This window comes from Esox lucius, chromosome 24, assembly GCF_011004845.1.
Source record: "Esox lucius isolate fEsoLuc1 chromosome 24, fEsoLuc1.pri, whole genome shotgun sequence".
Lineage (NCBI taxonomy): Eukaryota > Metazoa > Chordata > Actinopteri > Esociformes > Esocidae > Esox > Esox lucius.
Window position 1 is genome coordinate 25,248,508 of NC_047592.1, and position 17,055 is coordinate 25,265,562.

Here is a 17,055-nt window from a genome sequence, read left to right on the forward strand (position 1 = left end):
GAGATTACAGCCCTTTATTTATTTGTTTGATCAATTATCAAATATATATTTTCACCTGTTATGACCTAAAAGTTATCCTTCTTTTGTTATAGCTAGATAAAAGCATGCTAATACAGTTGTGCTCAAAAGATTGCAGAATTGGTAATACATTTAATTGGTAATATATGTACCATGTGTAAAGACAACATGAGTGAGCAGGCAAAACAAGTATTTTATTTATTTTGGGATTCAAATTCAACTGTAGGTCATAACAGACTTGGCAACAAAGAAAAAGTTTTACTTAACCCTGTTCAAAAGTCTGCATACCCTTAGTTCTTAATACTTTGTATTGCCCCCATTAGCATCATTGATAGCATTCAGTATTTTGTAATAGTTGTCTATGAGACCCCGAATTCTTGCAGGTGGTATAGCTGTCCATTCGTCTTGGCAAAATGCTTCCAGGTCATGCAAAGTCTTTAGTCGTCTTGCATGAACCGCACGTTTGAGATCTCCCTAGAGTGGCTCAATGATATTAAGGTCAGTGACTGTGATGGCCACTCCAGAATCTTCACCTTTTTCTGCTGTAACCACTGGAGGGTCAACTTGGCCTTATGTTTAGGGTCGCTGTCATGCTGGAATGTCCAATGGTGCGTCCCGTTCACAGCTTTTGTGCAGAAGAATGCAAATCTGCCAGTATTTTCTGATAACAAGCTACATTCATCTTGCCATCTTGCTTCACAGTGGGGATGGTATTCTATTCACTGTAGGCCTTGTTCACCCCTCTCCAAATATAATGCTTATGGTTGTGAACATAAAGCTCTATTTTGGTCTCGTCACTCCAAATTACAGTGTGCCAGAGGCTATGAGGAGCGTCAAGGTGTTGTCAGGCATATTGTAAACAGGCTTTTTTGTGGTACTGGCACAGTAAAGACTTCTTTCTGGCAACTCGACCATGCAGCAAATGTTTGTTCTAGCTGACCTTGGCTTGGTGTCAAGAGATCCCTAATTTTCCACTTTTTAATAAGTGATTGAACAGTACTGACTGGCATTTGCAAGGCTTTTGATATATTTTTAAAATAATATTCCATCTTTATAAAGTGTAATGAATGCACATCGACTGGTTGGATGGATCCAAGCACAGGACCTTTTATTATGGGGAAAACGGCAGAGCAAAAGGGACAGGCTGTAGCGAAGTCAAAGGGCAGGCAAATGGTCGGTAACTGGTGAAGCACGTAGATAGGAGGCTGAAGTACAAATGGGGAAATCCAGAGAGGTGGTCAGTAGGCAGGCGAAGGTCAGGACACCAAACAGTCATTTTTCAATACTTAGATCAGACAACTGAACGCACAGGAAGAGAAGGCTCAGTAGAGTTGCAAACACAAACAATGACTGACCACAAACACAGAACTCATGTAGGGGGGTGAACAAGACACAGGTGCAAACGATAATGGCAAATGAATATACTACGTATCAAAACAGGGCACTGAGACTAAGGCACAGACGGGGCAGGAAAGGATATCATCCTGAACATCAGCTGCCAAGGACTCCCACCAGAACTGTCGCTTGATGAAGGCGGTGGTCCGGGAAATCCCAGGGTGACCGGAGCCCAGAGAGGTGTGGCACCACTGCATCAGTTGGGGTCTGACGGTTGCGGGGACGTACGTCTTGCCTGCCTCTTGAATAGCTGACTGAACTTCCCATCTTATGGGTCCCACGACACAAGCTGGTGATAGGATGGGTTCTGGGACAGAAGAAGGAGGGTCAAATAGACGGGATAATGAGTCGGCTTTCACATTCTTCTAAAGAAAACAAGGCACATTCAAGACCAAACCAAAACCAAATACAAAACCTCACATAAAGTTCCATTACCTTGTTACACAGGTCTTTTGACATTACTTTTCTGCTCCCCATGGCTCAGTATCAAGCCTGCTCAGTGCATCCAAGTGAGAGTTAACAAACTCATTGACTGTTTATACACAGACACTAATTGCAACTTAAAAAGCCACAGGTGTGGTAAATTTATCATTAATTGCCATTTTCATCTGTGTGTGTTACCTTGTGTGTCTGTAACAAGGCCAACTTTTGTTCAGGGCAATTTGGGTGATTTCTGTTATTATTTGGTTTTAAAAAGGAACCAAACAACTATGTGATAATAAATGGCTTCATATGATCACTATCCTTCAAATTATCAGTCATATTTTCTAAATCAATGCCAAAATTTCACAATTTCTGCCAGGGTAAGCTAACCTATGAGCACAACTGTAAGTATAAATGAAACCAAGGACAGGAATACAATAACAAATATCTAGTTAGGTTTAGTCCAGATAACCTTTCTTGTCCACCAGCCAAACCAAATTATATTCAAAATATAGGCCTTTATTTATTAGTTATTATCTTGTCTTTTCACGTGATGAAAAAGTTAGTTATCATCGCCTTTAATGATAGTTATTGTGTAAATGTCATTTACGAATGAAAGAAAACAGTACGTTGTTTTGCCATGAAAGAAAAAATATGTTCTATGCCATGAAATGAAATAGCTTTGGCAGACTTGCTATCAGTTGTTTATTTCTTATGACTATTCCAGTAAGTTAGTAGATACTGGTAAAGCTTATATCTGGCTAAATCGCTGTTAAAACGGCCAGTGGCAAACGTCATACATAGATGCTATTTGTGGTGGAGGTAAACTTAGTAAGAAACCTTAGTCAGTTTAACTGTATCAATGTAATTCACAATTGGCCAATTAACTGTTAAAACGGCCAGTGGCAAAAGAGGATAGACACAAGAGGCTATATTGACACCCAGCACCTGTACAGCTCTGTGGTGTAGTTGTTAATGACACAGCCTTTTACGTGGGCGACCCGGGTTTGAATCTCAAGAAGGCAGCAGCTTTCTATTGTGGGCCGGCTGAACTAGGCTTGCCTGGTTTCTTGTTTAACCATCCCAAGATATATTATCCAAAGCACATCTCGCCAAGCCATTCTGCTTCTTTCACATCTCTGTATGCATGGGAAAAGGCTTAAACCAATATTGGATGGCAATGATCTTCGGGCACTGTATTAAAAACAAACATGATGCTGTAGTGGACATCACTGCATGGGCTCAGGAACATTTTCAAAAACCATTGTCAGTACGTCGCTGCATCCACAAATGCAAGTTTAAACTCTACCATGCAAAGAAGAAACCATATACAAACAAGATCCAGAATTACCGCTGCCGTGTTCTCTGGGTCCAAGCTCATTTTCGATGGACTGAGGTGAAGTGGAAAACTGTCCTGTGGTCTGACGAATCAAAAGTTTAAATTATTTTTGGGAATCATGGAGGCTGCATCCTCTGGGCTAAAGAGGAGAGGGACCATCCAGCTTGTTATCAGCACACTAAAGAAAGCCAGCATCCGTGATGGTATGGGGGTGCATTAGTGCACATGGCATGGGTGACTTGCAGATCTCTGAAGACACCATTTTGACTGAACCACATATAGGTTTTGGAGCAACATATGCTGTTATCCAGATAAACGCCCTTTTCAGGTAAGGCCTCACTTTTTTCAACAAGACAATGCCAAACCACATTCTGCACATATTACAAAAGCATGGCTTCTGCGTGCAGTCCAGACCTGTCTCCCAGGTCTGAAATGAAATGAAAAATACGACAAAGGATACCTCAAACTCTTGGGCAGCTGAAAACATATATTAAGCAAGAATGGGAAACCATTTAACTTTCAAAACTACAGCAATTAGTCTCCTCAGTTCCCAAACACTTACAGAGTAGTGTTAAAAGAAGAGGTGATGCAACACAGTGGTAAACATGCCCGTCCCAACATTTTTAAATGTGTTGCTGGCATCAATTTCAAAATGAGCATGTATTTTTCTAAAAACAATAACATTTCTCAGTTTCAACATTTGAAATGTTGTCTTTGTAATATTTTCTTTTATTTTCTTTGTATTCATAGGGATAAATGATTTGCACATTATTGCATTCTGTTTTTTTTTCTGTTTTATTTGCATTTTACACTGCGTCCCAACTGTTTTGGAAACGGGGTTGTAAATCAAAAGTGACATTGATCATTACACTTTCTATATCCTCAGTGTAATAAGGTTGTGATATTTTTGGTGATTTATTGTGTTTAAATAATTGTAACACCTCACAAACTGACTATGTAGCTTCATGAAATAGATGATTTCAACATAATTTGGAATAACGCTAATAGCAGGGATGTCACTAGGCCTATTTTAGGGGGTTTTACTATGAACTATAGTTGACAAAACTACAATAGTACAACAATTTTTGTGACTTTTGTTGGTTTGGGATTGATGAATACAGAGTGGACTTTAATTTCATTGTTTTAGATAGAATTTAAGTCATTTTAGATCAGTGTCTAACACAAACTATGAGACAGGTATATTTTTTGCCAAACCAAACCAAAAATAACATTATTTTGTTAGATTGGACACCCATTGTTACTCTAAAAATACATGTTGAAAATATGTTTTGGGGAGTATGCCCAGACATCCCAAAACGAGGCTTAGCCCCCCATCCATGATTTTCTAGTGACATCCCTGGCTTATAGCATTGATTTACTTTCATCCAGCTCCACTGGAGCGCAATGTTATACTTTGTTAAAAAACTTTTTTCTCTCTAACCAAGTGTCTTAGTGTATAACATTATTCTAACATACTGGATCAGTGTTAATTAAAATTGTTTTGTTAAAGTGACCAACAAAGTTGAACTTTTGCCATGTTTAGTTGTAAACAACAATAGTGGCATTCAATGAAAGTGTTGAACATTTGTTTGGTAGATATATTAGTTTGTGTTATAATGCGTAATAATGATCAGAAGGGCTCATTTAACCTTGGCGAGCCCATCGGGGCGTTTTAAACCTGAACCAGTTTATTTACACACTATAGCTTCCCCCAGCGGCCAAACTGTAGCCTACAGTGAACCTTTGGCTTATGTACATAACTTTATCAGTTACAGGGGTGCGGTCTACCAGCCTCCAAACAGCTCACGGGCAGCGCAGCGCAATGGTATATGGTATTAGAAGAGATCTGGAAGAGACTGCGGGCTGTTTGACCTCAGTCGACAGTTGATGACTTGGCGCTGACTCCACTTTTTAGAAGTTCTCCTTTTTTGCACTGGATAGAGAAAAAGAGATAACAAGAATACAATTTGGGTAGGGGAAATAGTGACACCAAAAGGATCAATTGAAGTGGACTCAATATATGGACGTGTACGTAATAGAAACACTGCAAGAAAGGAGGACTATTTCTTTAAATATATATATATATATATATATATTTGCGAAAGCACATTTTGAACCACTGGGGAAAGTTAATGTTATCTTTCTTTCATAATTTAATAATTTTCGTTCTACTGCAAGAATCCAAACCTTACTTCATGTAGTAGCCTATAATCTACAATGTAACTCGTCAGGAAGAGAGCCAGCGAACGTGGACCCATGGAATAGAAACACGCTCTTTCGAAGAAAAATAATAATACAATTCTGCATGCATCCTAACTTTCCATTTATTTAATGTGAAAAAAAGATGTGGTAGTCTTTCACTTGTTAATCAACTCACAAAAGCCAAGCATGCAACAGGAACGCTTGCTGAAGGTCCTGGTCATCGGTGACTTAGGTGTCGGAAAGACGTCAATAATCAAACGTTATGTCCATCAGATATTTTCCCAACATTACCGAGCCACTATTGGAGTCGACTTTGCCCTCAAAGTACTTAATTGGGATCACAAGACGGTCGTGCGTTTGCAGCTGTGGGACATCGCAGGTTGGTAAACTAATTACGAGTAACATACTTAGCCACCTCTCTTATTATCTTTAGTTTTATAAAGTTGTAGGGTAACTTGGGGGAAAATCTTTTGCAATGTTTAGTCAGATTTTTATGTGAACCTATTGACTAAAGTCAGATGAATACATTTAGATTTTTTTTTTGGGGCAGAATGATTATATTTATTGCCAAACTATGTAAATGGGGCGATTTACCCCATTATCGTGGCAAAATGGCTCTCCCCATGGGGTAAAATGCCCCTTTGGTTTTTTACCCCCACTAAAAATGTATTCCATATTTAGTTGTCAAAATCATTCTATCAATGTAATCTTTACCACTGAAATGAATTCTGTCTTGATAGCAGTATTTAAGTGAGTTAACAAAACCAGTTTTAACCGTGATATTGCACATTCCAATATCCGAAGGCAAAATCTATATATTACATTTATTACAATTTCAAATATTATTGATGACTATTTTTAAATGTTTTGTTAAGTGTGCAAAATTATTAAATTAAAAGCATTAAATCAATAATATTGAGCAATTAATTCAATATCAGTGCCAATCGATAGGCCTATTATATTAGATATTATGTTAACATGCTCCCAGTGAACTAGCTACTAAATTAAAAACAACTTATATTAGGCGATATCTTGAACTTTTGTTATCTTTCAGCACATCTTTTGTTATATTTTTGTTATATTTTACCAATATATTCTATGGGGTAAAAAGTGGGGGCGTTTAGCCCCAAACATGATCACCACAAAAAACGGGATTGCTGTAAAAAAGTACTATCATTTTGTTCTCTGAACAAATGGATTACTTAGCCTAAGGCCTTCCTATTGACATATCAAAAAATAGTTTAGAGGTCTAACTTCCTCACATCAAATGAAAATGTTTTCTAAATGCCAAAATTAAGATCAACTTATGTTCTTTTTTTGTGGAATTACTTGCTCAGTTGAGATGATTCAACAACATTTTCTAGATGAACATGAATAGTGGCAACCAAGAAATGTGTGGAAATAAAATGTTGCTGTCATTTGGTGGTTTGGTGGAGAATTACATGGGTGTTTAACCCAGGGAGGCGTTTAACCCCAAGCCACCCTACTGTTCTGTTTACACCGTACCTTGAAAATAAATGATCACTAATCCTATTCTAAATAGCCTATCATGTATGAATTGAAAGTAACCATACATTTACATTAGACGTTACATCCAGACAATATTAAGTTCAGCGTTGTTAAGATAAAGGTTAAAGTAAGAAAGGATTCAACACAGAGCCTTATTATGGCTATCATATAGACGTCAAACAACCTGTAGCGAAAAGTAACAAAAAGGCTCCACCCTCCCAGCATTCCTGATCCTCTACATTTTTTGGAATTGGATAAAAAGGTCCAGGGCTTGAGCCCCGGAAGCCCATGGCTAACAAAGCACTATCTTGTTGGTGTGTTTTGGGTCATAGTCGTGCTAAAAGATGAATATGTCTGAGGTCGTCTGTACTCTAGATCAGGTTATCTTCACTGAGTTTTTCTGTTCATCTTTCCCTCGATCCTGACCATGCTGCAGCCACCGCCATCCTTCCCTCTATTAGCTAGGTGATGAGCAGTACTTTCAGAGTCCCATTTGGCTCAGTTACTTAGTGTGGCCCAACTGCAGCTCTAGTCTTGGTGCTTCCAAACTTCTTCCATTTCACAGTGATGGAGACCACTGTACTCCTGGGAACTTTCGATTCATTTTTTATAACCCAGCTCAGATCTAGGCCTTGTCACAATAATATTTTCAGGTAACAATTATAACTTTTGGACTTCATATCTTGGTTTTATTTTTGTATTATTTGGTTTTGAAAGTGACACCTTACGTGTGTGCCGTTCTAAATCATGCCCAGTCAATTCAGTTTGACACAGGGAGACTCCAGTCAGTTCTACAGACATCTCAAGGATAGTCTCAAGGATACAATGCATCTGAGGTCAGTTTGGGGTGTAATGGGAAAGGATCTGAATACTTCGAATATAAATTATTTTATAAATAAGCACACAGTTTTAAAAAAATGGGGTATTATGTGTGGACTGGTGCTGGTAAATTTTTCCAGTCCAAAATGTGGACTGGAAAAATGTCCCTAATGCTCATATTTCCTGTTTTGGGGACATTTATTTATGTACCTTTTGGCATTCCATCTTGACTTGCGCTAAGTTTTATTGACTGTGTGTATCAATACAGAGCAGACCATTTATGGTGCCCTATCTCTACACTGTTATTAGACTTTTCCCCAACATTACCTAACTACATACATAACTAGAGATAATGACGTCATCGCAGCATATGATCAGTCATTGACACGGCATCAGCCCTGATGCGCTTCTGTAGAAGCAAAGTGGAGTTAGTTAAATCAATGTCTGTTCAGAATGTCATGTTGCTGGGAAGACCCCGTATTCTCACTGTCCCCAGGCCCTCCGTCTCTCTCTGAATGTCATGTTGCTGGGAAGACCCTGTATCCTCACTGTCCCCCAGGCCCTCCGTCTCTCTCTGAATGTCATGTTGCTGGGAAGACCCCGTATCCTCACTGTCCCCCAGGCCCTCCTGCTCTCTCTGAATGTCATGTTGCTGGGAAGACCCTGTATCCTCACTGTCCCCCAGGCCCTCCGTCTCTCTCTGAATGTCATGTTGCTGGGAAGACCCTGTATCCTCACTGTCCCCCAGGCCCTCCTGCTCTCTCTGAATGTCATGTTACTGGGAAGACCCTGTATCCTCACTGTCCGCCAGGCCCTCCGTCTCTCTCTGAATGTCATGTTACTGGGAAGACCCCATATCCTCACTGTCCCCCAGGCCCTCCGTCTCTCTCTGAATGTCATGTTGCTGGGAAGACCCCGTATTCTCACTGTCCGCCAGGCCCTCCGTCTCTCTCTGAATGTCATGTTGCTGGGAAGACCCTGTATCCTCACTGTCCCCCAGGCCCTCCTGCTCTCTCTGAATGTCATGTTACTGGGAAGACCCTGTATCCTCACTGTCCGCCAGGCCCTCCGTCTCTCTCTGAATGTCATGTTGCTGGGAAGACCCTGTATCCTCACTGTCCCCCAGGCCCTCCGTCTCTCTCTGAATGTCATGTTGCTGGGAAGACCCCGTATCCTCACTGTCCCCAGGCCCTCCGTCTCTCTCTGAATGTCATGTTGCTGGGAAGACCCTGTATCCTCACTGTCCCCCAGGCCCTCCGTCTCACTCTGAATGTCATGGCCAGAGGTGAAATGAATGTGTGTGTTGTCTAATTGAGCGCGTGCCTTGTGTTTGTCAATCAGCTGGTTTCTTGGTTATTCGTGGGTATATTAACGTCTCACGATGAAGGAGGGGAAAGGGGGCTTGTCTAGGCACTAATAGGGGGCCTTCTTCTTTTGGTCGTGGAGGTTTAGAAAGAAGAAACGCACACTAAATATTTCATTTTGTTCTGTCTTTGTGAGTGTTCAATTATGTTCTTCGCCAAGATATAAAACATTCACAACTCTTTCCTGTGAGAAATGTAATTTACACACCTAAACTCACTTAAACACGCACACAATATCGCACCCAGACACACACTTGGAATCTCTTAGTCAAGTGGGAGTATAGCATTGCTTCTTACATCAATTTACCAAGAAAGATTGATTGTTTTTGATTTCCACAACACTTCACAGTTATATTGTTGATGTTGTCATTATGTAACTGTTGTTGGTGTGTGTCCCAAGGCCAGGAGCGCTATGGCAACATGACACGGGTCTACTATCGTGAAGCTGTCGGAGCGTTGGTGGTCTTTGACATGACCCGGGCTTCTACTTTTCAGGCTGTCCTCAAGTGGAAGAGAGACCTGGACTCAAAGGTTACAAACATATGACATTTGTAGCATGCTTGTTATCAGTTATAATGCATTATAACATATAATCTGTATTAATGAGGGGCATAGTGCCACTACATTCCAGGCATTCAAGTGAATGAGAGACCTCGACTCTAAGGTTACTTACCAGATATATGGAAGGCATTATAATGTAAAGGAGGGGGAGAATGCCTCCACATTTCAGGCTGTTCACAAGTGGAAGAGGCCTTGACTCCATGATCTATGACAAGACATACATTGTCATATATATCACTCTTCACCCTTATATCATTCCTGACCTCTCCACCACTCGCCCACTCTCTTTGTCTTGCTTTCTTTCCTTTTCTCTTTCGCTGTGAGCCACTGCTGGCTTTTATATTTGCTAATGATAACCTGTATTAACATTTCTAAAGACCATAATCATCCACTCTCACCTCTGTTTCACCACCCCCTCAACTCCTCTCTCTCGTCCCAGGTTGCCCTGGGTAACGGCAGGCCAGTGCCAACGGTACTACTGGCTAATAAGTGTGATCAGCTGAGGACTGGCCTCTGCTCTAAATTGCCCAAGCTGGAGACCTTTACTAAAGACCATGGCTTCATAGGGTGGTACGAGACCTCCGCCAAGGTAAGAGGTTCAAGACTAAAGAGACATGGGCAAATGTAAAAAGATTGTGTCCATTCCCATGCTCCATCATGCTGTAGGTACATACACACCCCCGAGAGATGGAATAGCTCGCTCTGGTCTAGATGGGGAGATGGGAATTCATTTTTGGGGGGAGTTGAGGCAGAGAAAATACAACATTTCGAACAGTGAATTTGCTCCAACCTAGTGGACAATAGCCAAATTACAGCAACCGTGCATTGCTTGGACTTCTGCTTTCTAAACTATAGAAAAAAATGAAAAAATAGTCTATTTAGATTGCACAATGATTCCGTACACTATTCAGTGCTTGTTTTCTCAGTTGAACACAAATGTTGTGAACTGTTCAGAATTTTAGCAACCAGGAAATGACAGAGGATTTCACTTGTGCTGTCTGCCATTGCCTGTTTGAGGAGACCTGATTCTGTTAGTGAAGCCGATGGAAGAGAGACAGTGAATCTCAATCTGACCCCTACACACTTGTTCGGAGTGCCCTCAAAGGTCACGTGTTGCTGACAAAACTCAGAGGGTGACTTCCAAGGTGTGGCTAGGGGTTTAAAAAATGCATCAACTCTGGGATACACACAGACATCCCAACCTGCAGGAATTCATTGTCCACTGTTACTTAATAAGACAAGCATGAAATTCTTATACAGAAATTCTTCCTATTATTTAAGAAGGTATAAACATAGATAATTGAACATGTAATTTCCAAAATATTTTGTTATGCTACTATGCTACTGGCTAGACGAGGCTAAATAGTTGCACACTCGCTCAAAGGGTCCATGGGAGGGTTTAATTAGCCCCCACACCTTAATTTTTACTCCCTCAGACTGGGACACTTGCGCAGATAGCAGAGGCGCGTGTGAATGTGCAAATGGAAGTTTACGGGTGGAGTGGAGTTAGTTAGGGGTCCATTTGGAATTTAGCAAGGGAAGGGACATTTGCCAACTGTTGGTGCACCTTATTTTGACCAATAGAATTTCTGTATTTTAGGATGTACTTTTGTATGCTACCCACACTTTTCTGGTGAGGAAATGTTGTGAAACACTATCACTCCAATTTTACGGCAGATAAATTATGGAGATTTTCTTATATTTTACAATGCAAACATTTCAACACAACGCCCCGTTAGCGACTAGAGTTCAGAGGTTAGAGGTCACAGTATTGTATGGGTGAAAAGATGGTAAAGATCCCTATGTATCATTAGAGTGCAGTGTGTGTCAATGAGGGGATGATTGTGCTGTGTTACGCCAGCAGCAGATGCTGCGTGTTAGAGGGAAGCTTAACAGAACGGTATTTTGGGAATGTAAATAGTGTCAGTCGAGCGGAGGGAATGTCTCTGTCTGCTTACAAAGAGTCTTTCTCTCCTCTCTCCCTCTCCCTTTCTCCCCCTCTCTCCTGCCACCCTTAAAGGACAACACCAACATTGACGCGGCCATCACATGTTTGGTCGAGAGCATCATGGCTTTGGAGGCCGAGAGGCCACCTGACGGGGACCCCAGAGACCCCAACGTCCTGGTCCTGCCGCGATTTGACTACAATCTGAAAGACAGGAGAGGGGTGGCTGGTCTGCCCGGCTGCGACAGCTGCAATAAGAAGCTCAGCCTGCCGAGCCGGAGGGAGATGGGGGATATCTGAGGGGTTAAGATGGAGGGATGAGAGATATAGGGTGAGATGGAGGGAGAGAGAAAGAGGAAGAGAGTTTGTGGGGAAAAACGGAGGTATGAAGATGGGATGCTGGCTTGTTATGACTGGTGTTTACTTCAGGGGGCCTGAGGGAAAAGGACGTTATCTGAAGGGGACCGTGGAGGGAGAGGGAAGGACAGAGGCTTGTCAGAGCCAACACACTCTATCCACTAGAGTGGAGGTGACGAGATGGTGGGGAGAAGGGAAGAAGTTGCAGGGGGGAGGGAGATTGTGTGTGAATGTGTGTGTCTGTATGTCAAAGAGAGAGAGGAACAGAGATAGAATGGTAGAAGTAGAGGTAGAGAGAGAAAATGGGAGAGATAGGAAAATGCTATTTAAATGTGTGTGTACAAAAGACAGAGGAAGGTGGACAGGGACATGGAGAGGGATTGCAGCATGGTAAATTAAATATATAGATGTATTGCCACAGTCACATGAACTGTGCCGAAGCTGAATGACATGAAAGATCTAATCACATGACAGTGGAGAATCGAATGATCCGCGTCGGACAGGAAACGCTGTGATGTTATCAAGCATGTTGCTGTAGCATCCTACAAACCACAAAGACATTCAGTACCCTTCTAAACCGACAATTATATGTCTACTGTGTCTGTGTGCAAAAATATTTACTATACAAGACATACATTTGACCTTCTGGGGAGAAAACAAGCTGTTTAGGAAGAGGTTGTTTTTGGAAAAGTCACTGAAGTTTCGATAAACGTGATGTAGGGTTAACGTGTAGGGTTAGGGTTCGTTTTAGGGTAAATATAGGGGTTCGGTGTGAAGGGTTAGGGGTTCGGTGTGAAGGGTTAGGGGTTCGGTGTGAAGGGTTAGGGGTTCGGTGTGAAGGGTTAGGGGTTCGGTATGAAGGGTTAGGGGTTCGGTGTGAAGGGTTAGGGGCTTGGGAATGTGATTATGAATAGGAATGTGAGTCACAACTCTGTGTGTGAGCTTAGGTGTGTGCTTTTATGTAAAGTTGTGTGTGTGAATGTGGACAAACGCATTTGCATGTATGTTGTTGTGTAACCTTCTGGTTCTTTCTCCTACCCAAGGCAGCCTATCAGCATAGAGCAGTCTGAAGGCGAATAGGGCACCATTCTTTGCCAAAGTGTCGTACAGCCAACCAACCACACGGTGCCACTGAAGTAACCATCAATGAAACGTGGAATCAATGAAACATGAATTCAATAACAAGAATTAAACTTTTAACACACTTTCCAAATAACACTGCATATATTTTCTAACTCTGTTACATGTGCATACTGGTGTGTTTAATAATTAACCATTAACAGTCGGCAATCAGGTATCATTCACGTTCAACCAGGGTTTTCATCGGAAACTATGTCCACTAAGCAACTGCTTGGTATGTGGAATCAAGATGTTGACAAGACCCCCGCCCCCAAGAGAAAAATACATTGAAAAGATGAATTTACTTTATCATAAAAACATTGATAAAGACTTGTGTGTGTGTGTGTTACAGATCCATACTCCTCCAGATTTGGGGTGTTATTCATAGAATCTGTTTGCCTTGCCTCCTAGCACTCTATTGGCTCCTTCAGGCTGCTCAAAGTGTCTGTGTGCTCAAGGTTGGTTGTTGCCAAGAGAATATCTTTTCTCCAGCATGTGGGTTTCCAGTGTACACTTCCTGGAAGAACTAGCAATGTGATTAAAAACCATACACATCTCAACTTTGAATGTCCCAGGTCCGCTGGGAGTTGTGCACATCGAATACACATTCCTGCAATTTTACACATTTTGACACCACAGACAATCCCGATCAATAGCAGTTTAGATAATTTCATTCCTTGCTTCTCTGATGAACAACAGCACACACAAGTTAATAGCTCTGTATATTTGGAATATGATTTAAAAAACAGACTGAAAACAAGATATCTAACTGACATGAGAATAATGTAGGCCAGTGTTTTACACAATAACCAAGCTGTAACACAAGAGCACCATAAAATAACACTAAATAGGTTTAGCCGTTTATTCTATTGTCTCCTTTTTTATTACTCACCTGTGCATCCATCCTACTGTCGCTCACATCCATCTGACAGTTCCTTGCTTCTGGCTCTGACTCACTCTGCAGAAATCTGTCAAATAAAACACTCTGGACATTCCCTACCAATGCCAATTCAAATCTATTCATGTCTTAAATAAAGTGCATAGCTGAAAACCTGATAACTAATGACATGAGAATAACAGACTGTAGACCAGTAGTCTACATGACTGATGTAACACAGAGTACTGTGATACCTATTACATTAAACCAGTTTAGAGGGCCATTTTCTGATGTAACACAGAGTACTGTGATACCTATTACATTAAACCAGTTTAGAGGGCCATTTTCTGATGTAACACAGAGTACTGTGATACCTATTACATTAAACCAGTTTAGAGGGCCATTTTCTGATGTAACACAGAGTACTGTAATTCCTATTACATTAAACCAGTATATAGGGCCATTTTCAGCATTCACCTACTCTCCTCTGCCTCTGGCTGAGACGTATTTCAGTCATAAAATAAAGACAAACAGTGGACATTCTCTCAGCAGTTTAAACTGTTCCAATAATACATAACATGTACTGATGTGACCTACTGCTTTGTTAATGATTCTCTCCAACAATTTTATTTTGTATTAGTTTTTTGCAAAGAAAATCCATAAATTTATAACTACTAGCATTATAACTTCCCTTCATGCTATGTCTGCAAAATAGACATTGGATTAAATGTGTATGAAAATGATGATGGTAGAACAATAAATGGCACAGCTATGTAAGAAGGATTGCACTATAGCTAGAATTTGGCTAGAGTTGGAGAATTGGACAACTGATAATATACAGTATCTCACAAAAGTGAGTACACCCCTCATATTTCTGTGAATATTTGACTATATCTTTTCATGTGACAATACTGGAGAAATGACACGTTGCTACAATGTAAAGTAATGAGTGTACAGCTTGTATAACAGTGTAAATTTGCTGTCCCCTCAAAATAACTCAACACACAGCCATTAATGTCTAAACCGCTGGCAACAAAAGTGAGTACACCCCTAAGTGAAAGTGTAAATATTTTGTGTGGCCATCCTTATTTTCCATCACTGCCATAACCCTCTTTGGCATGGAGTTCACCAGAGCTTTACAGGTTGCCACTGGAGTCCTCTTGCACTCCTCCATGACGACATCACGGTTCCAGTAATCCATGTCCTTAGTCTGCTTGTCTTCAGCAAACTGTTTGCAGGCTTTCTTGTGCATCATCTTTAGAAGAGACTTCCTTCTGGGACGACAGCCATGCAGACCAATTTTATGCAGTGTTCGGTGTATGGTCTGAGCTCTGACAGGCTGACCCCCCACCCCTTCAACCTCTGCAGCAATGCTGGCAGCACTCATATGTCTATTTCCCAAAGACAACCTCTGGATATGACGCTGAGCATGTGCACTCAACTGCTTCGGTCGACCATGGCGAGGCTTGTTCTGAGTGGAACCTGTCCTGTTAAACCGCTGTATGGTCTTGGCCACTGTGCTGCAGCTCAGTTTCTGGGTCTTGGCGATCTTCTTATAGCCCAGGCCATCTTTATGTAAAGCTACAATTGTTTTTTTCAGATCCTCAGAGAGTTCTTTGCCATGAGGTGCCATGTTGAACTTCAAGTGACCAGTATGAGGGAGTGTGAGAGCGATGACACCAAATTGAACACACCTGCTCCCCCTTCACACCTGAGACCTTGTAACACTAACGAGTCACATGACACCGGGGAGGAAAATGGCTAATTGGGCCCAATTTGGAAATTTTCACTTAGGGGTGTATTCATTTTTGTTGCCATCGGTTTAGACTGTGTATTGAGTTATTTTGAGGGGATAACACATTTTTCACTGTTATACAAGCTGTACACTCACAACTAAAAGAATGGTCATAAAAGAATGGCACAATCATAAAACAAAACATGGCAACAAAGAAATAATGTACTGACCCCTGTTCAAAAGTCTGCATACCCTTAGTTTTAATACTGTGGTTTGCCCCCTTTAGCATCAATGACAGTGTGCAGTCTTTTCTAATAGTTGTCTATGACGCCCCAAATTCTTGCAGGTGGTATAGCTGCCTATTCATCTTGGCAAAATGCCTCCAGGTCATGCAAAGACTTTGGTCATCTTGCATGTATCGCATGTTTGAGATCTCCCCAGAGTGGCTCGATGAGTCTAAGGTCAGGAGACTATGATGGCCAATCCAGAACCTTCATCTTTTTCTGCTGTAACCACTGGATGGTCAACTTGGCCTTGTGCTTAGGGTCGCTGTCATGCTGGAAAGTCCAAGAGCTTCCCTTGCGCAGCTTTCATGCAGAAGAATTCAAATCGTCTGCCAGTATTTTCTGATAACAAGCTACATTCATCTTGCCATCAATTTTCATAAGATTCCCTGTGCCTTTAGAGCTCACACACCCCCTAAACATCAGTGAGCCCCCACCATGCTTCACAGTGGAGATGGTATTCTGTTATCTATGGGCCTTGTTGACCCCTCTCCAAACATAAAGCTTATGGTTGTGACCATAAAGCTTTATTTTGGTCTCGTCACTCCAAATTACAGTGTGCCAGAAGCTGTGAGGTGTGTCAAGGTGTTGTCGGGCATGTTGTAACTTTTTTAAGGCATTGGCGCAGTAAAGGCTTCTTTCTGTCAACTCGACCATGCAGCTCATTTCTGTTCACGTATCGTCGTATTCTGCTCCTTGAAACAACCGCTCCGTCTTTTTCCTGTGGATTTTTCTTTGTATCCAAAACAATTCATCTGGAAGTTTTGGCTGAAATCTTTCTTGGTCTACCTGACCTTGGCTTGGTATCAAGAGATCCCTGAATTTTCCACTTCTTAATAAGTGATTAAACAGTACTGACTGGCATTTGCAAGGCTTTGGATATACATCTTTATAAAGTTCCATTACCTTATTACACAGGTCTTTTGACAGTTGTTTTCTGCTCCCCATGGCTCAGTATCTAGTCTGCTCAGTGCATCCAAGTGAGAGTTAACAAACTCATTGACTGTTTATACACAGACACTAATTGCAATTTAAAAAGCCACAGGTGTGGTAAATTCATCATTAATTGCCATTTTCAACTGTGTGTGTCACCTTGTGTGTCTGTAAC

General features: G+C 41.3%; 1 protein-coding gene across 1 annotated transcript; it reads left to right on the forward strand.

Annotated features, from left to right (window-relative positions):
• The first annotated feature begins 5,063 nt into the window (after positions 1-5,063).
• Positions 5,064-14,489, forward strand: zgc:162171 (Rab32_Rab38 domain-containing protein). Its single transcript, XM_010900808.4, has 5 exons — positions 5,064-5,756; positions 9,470-9,600; positions 10,070-10,219; positions 11,651-11,906; positions 12,976-14,489. The coding sequence occupies exons 1-4, from the start codon at positions 5,564-5,566 to the stop codon at positions 11,873-11,875; spliced, it is 699 nt and encodes a 232-aa protein (XP_010899110.1). The 5' UTR covers positions 5,064-5,563; the 3' UTR covers positions 11,876-11,906; positions 12,976-14,489.
• The last annotated feature ends 2,566 nt before the right edge of the window (positions 14,490-17,055 follow it).

Bases quoted from the DNA above. Each gene is read 5' to 3' on its own strand.
- zgc:162171 (XM_010900808.4), top strand. From the start codon at position 5,564: ATGCAACAGGAACGCTTGCTGAAGGTCCTGGTCATCGGTGACTTAGGT. The intron at 9,601-10,069 runs GTTACAAACATA...CTCTCGTCCCAG, and splicing joins AGAGAGACCTGGACTCAAAG to GTTGCCCTGGGTAACGGCAG. The intron at 10,220-11,650 runs GTAAGAGGTTCA...CCACCCTTAAAG, and splicing joins GGTACGAGACCTCCGCCAAG to GACAACACCAACATTGACGC.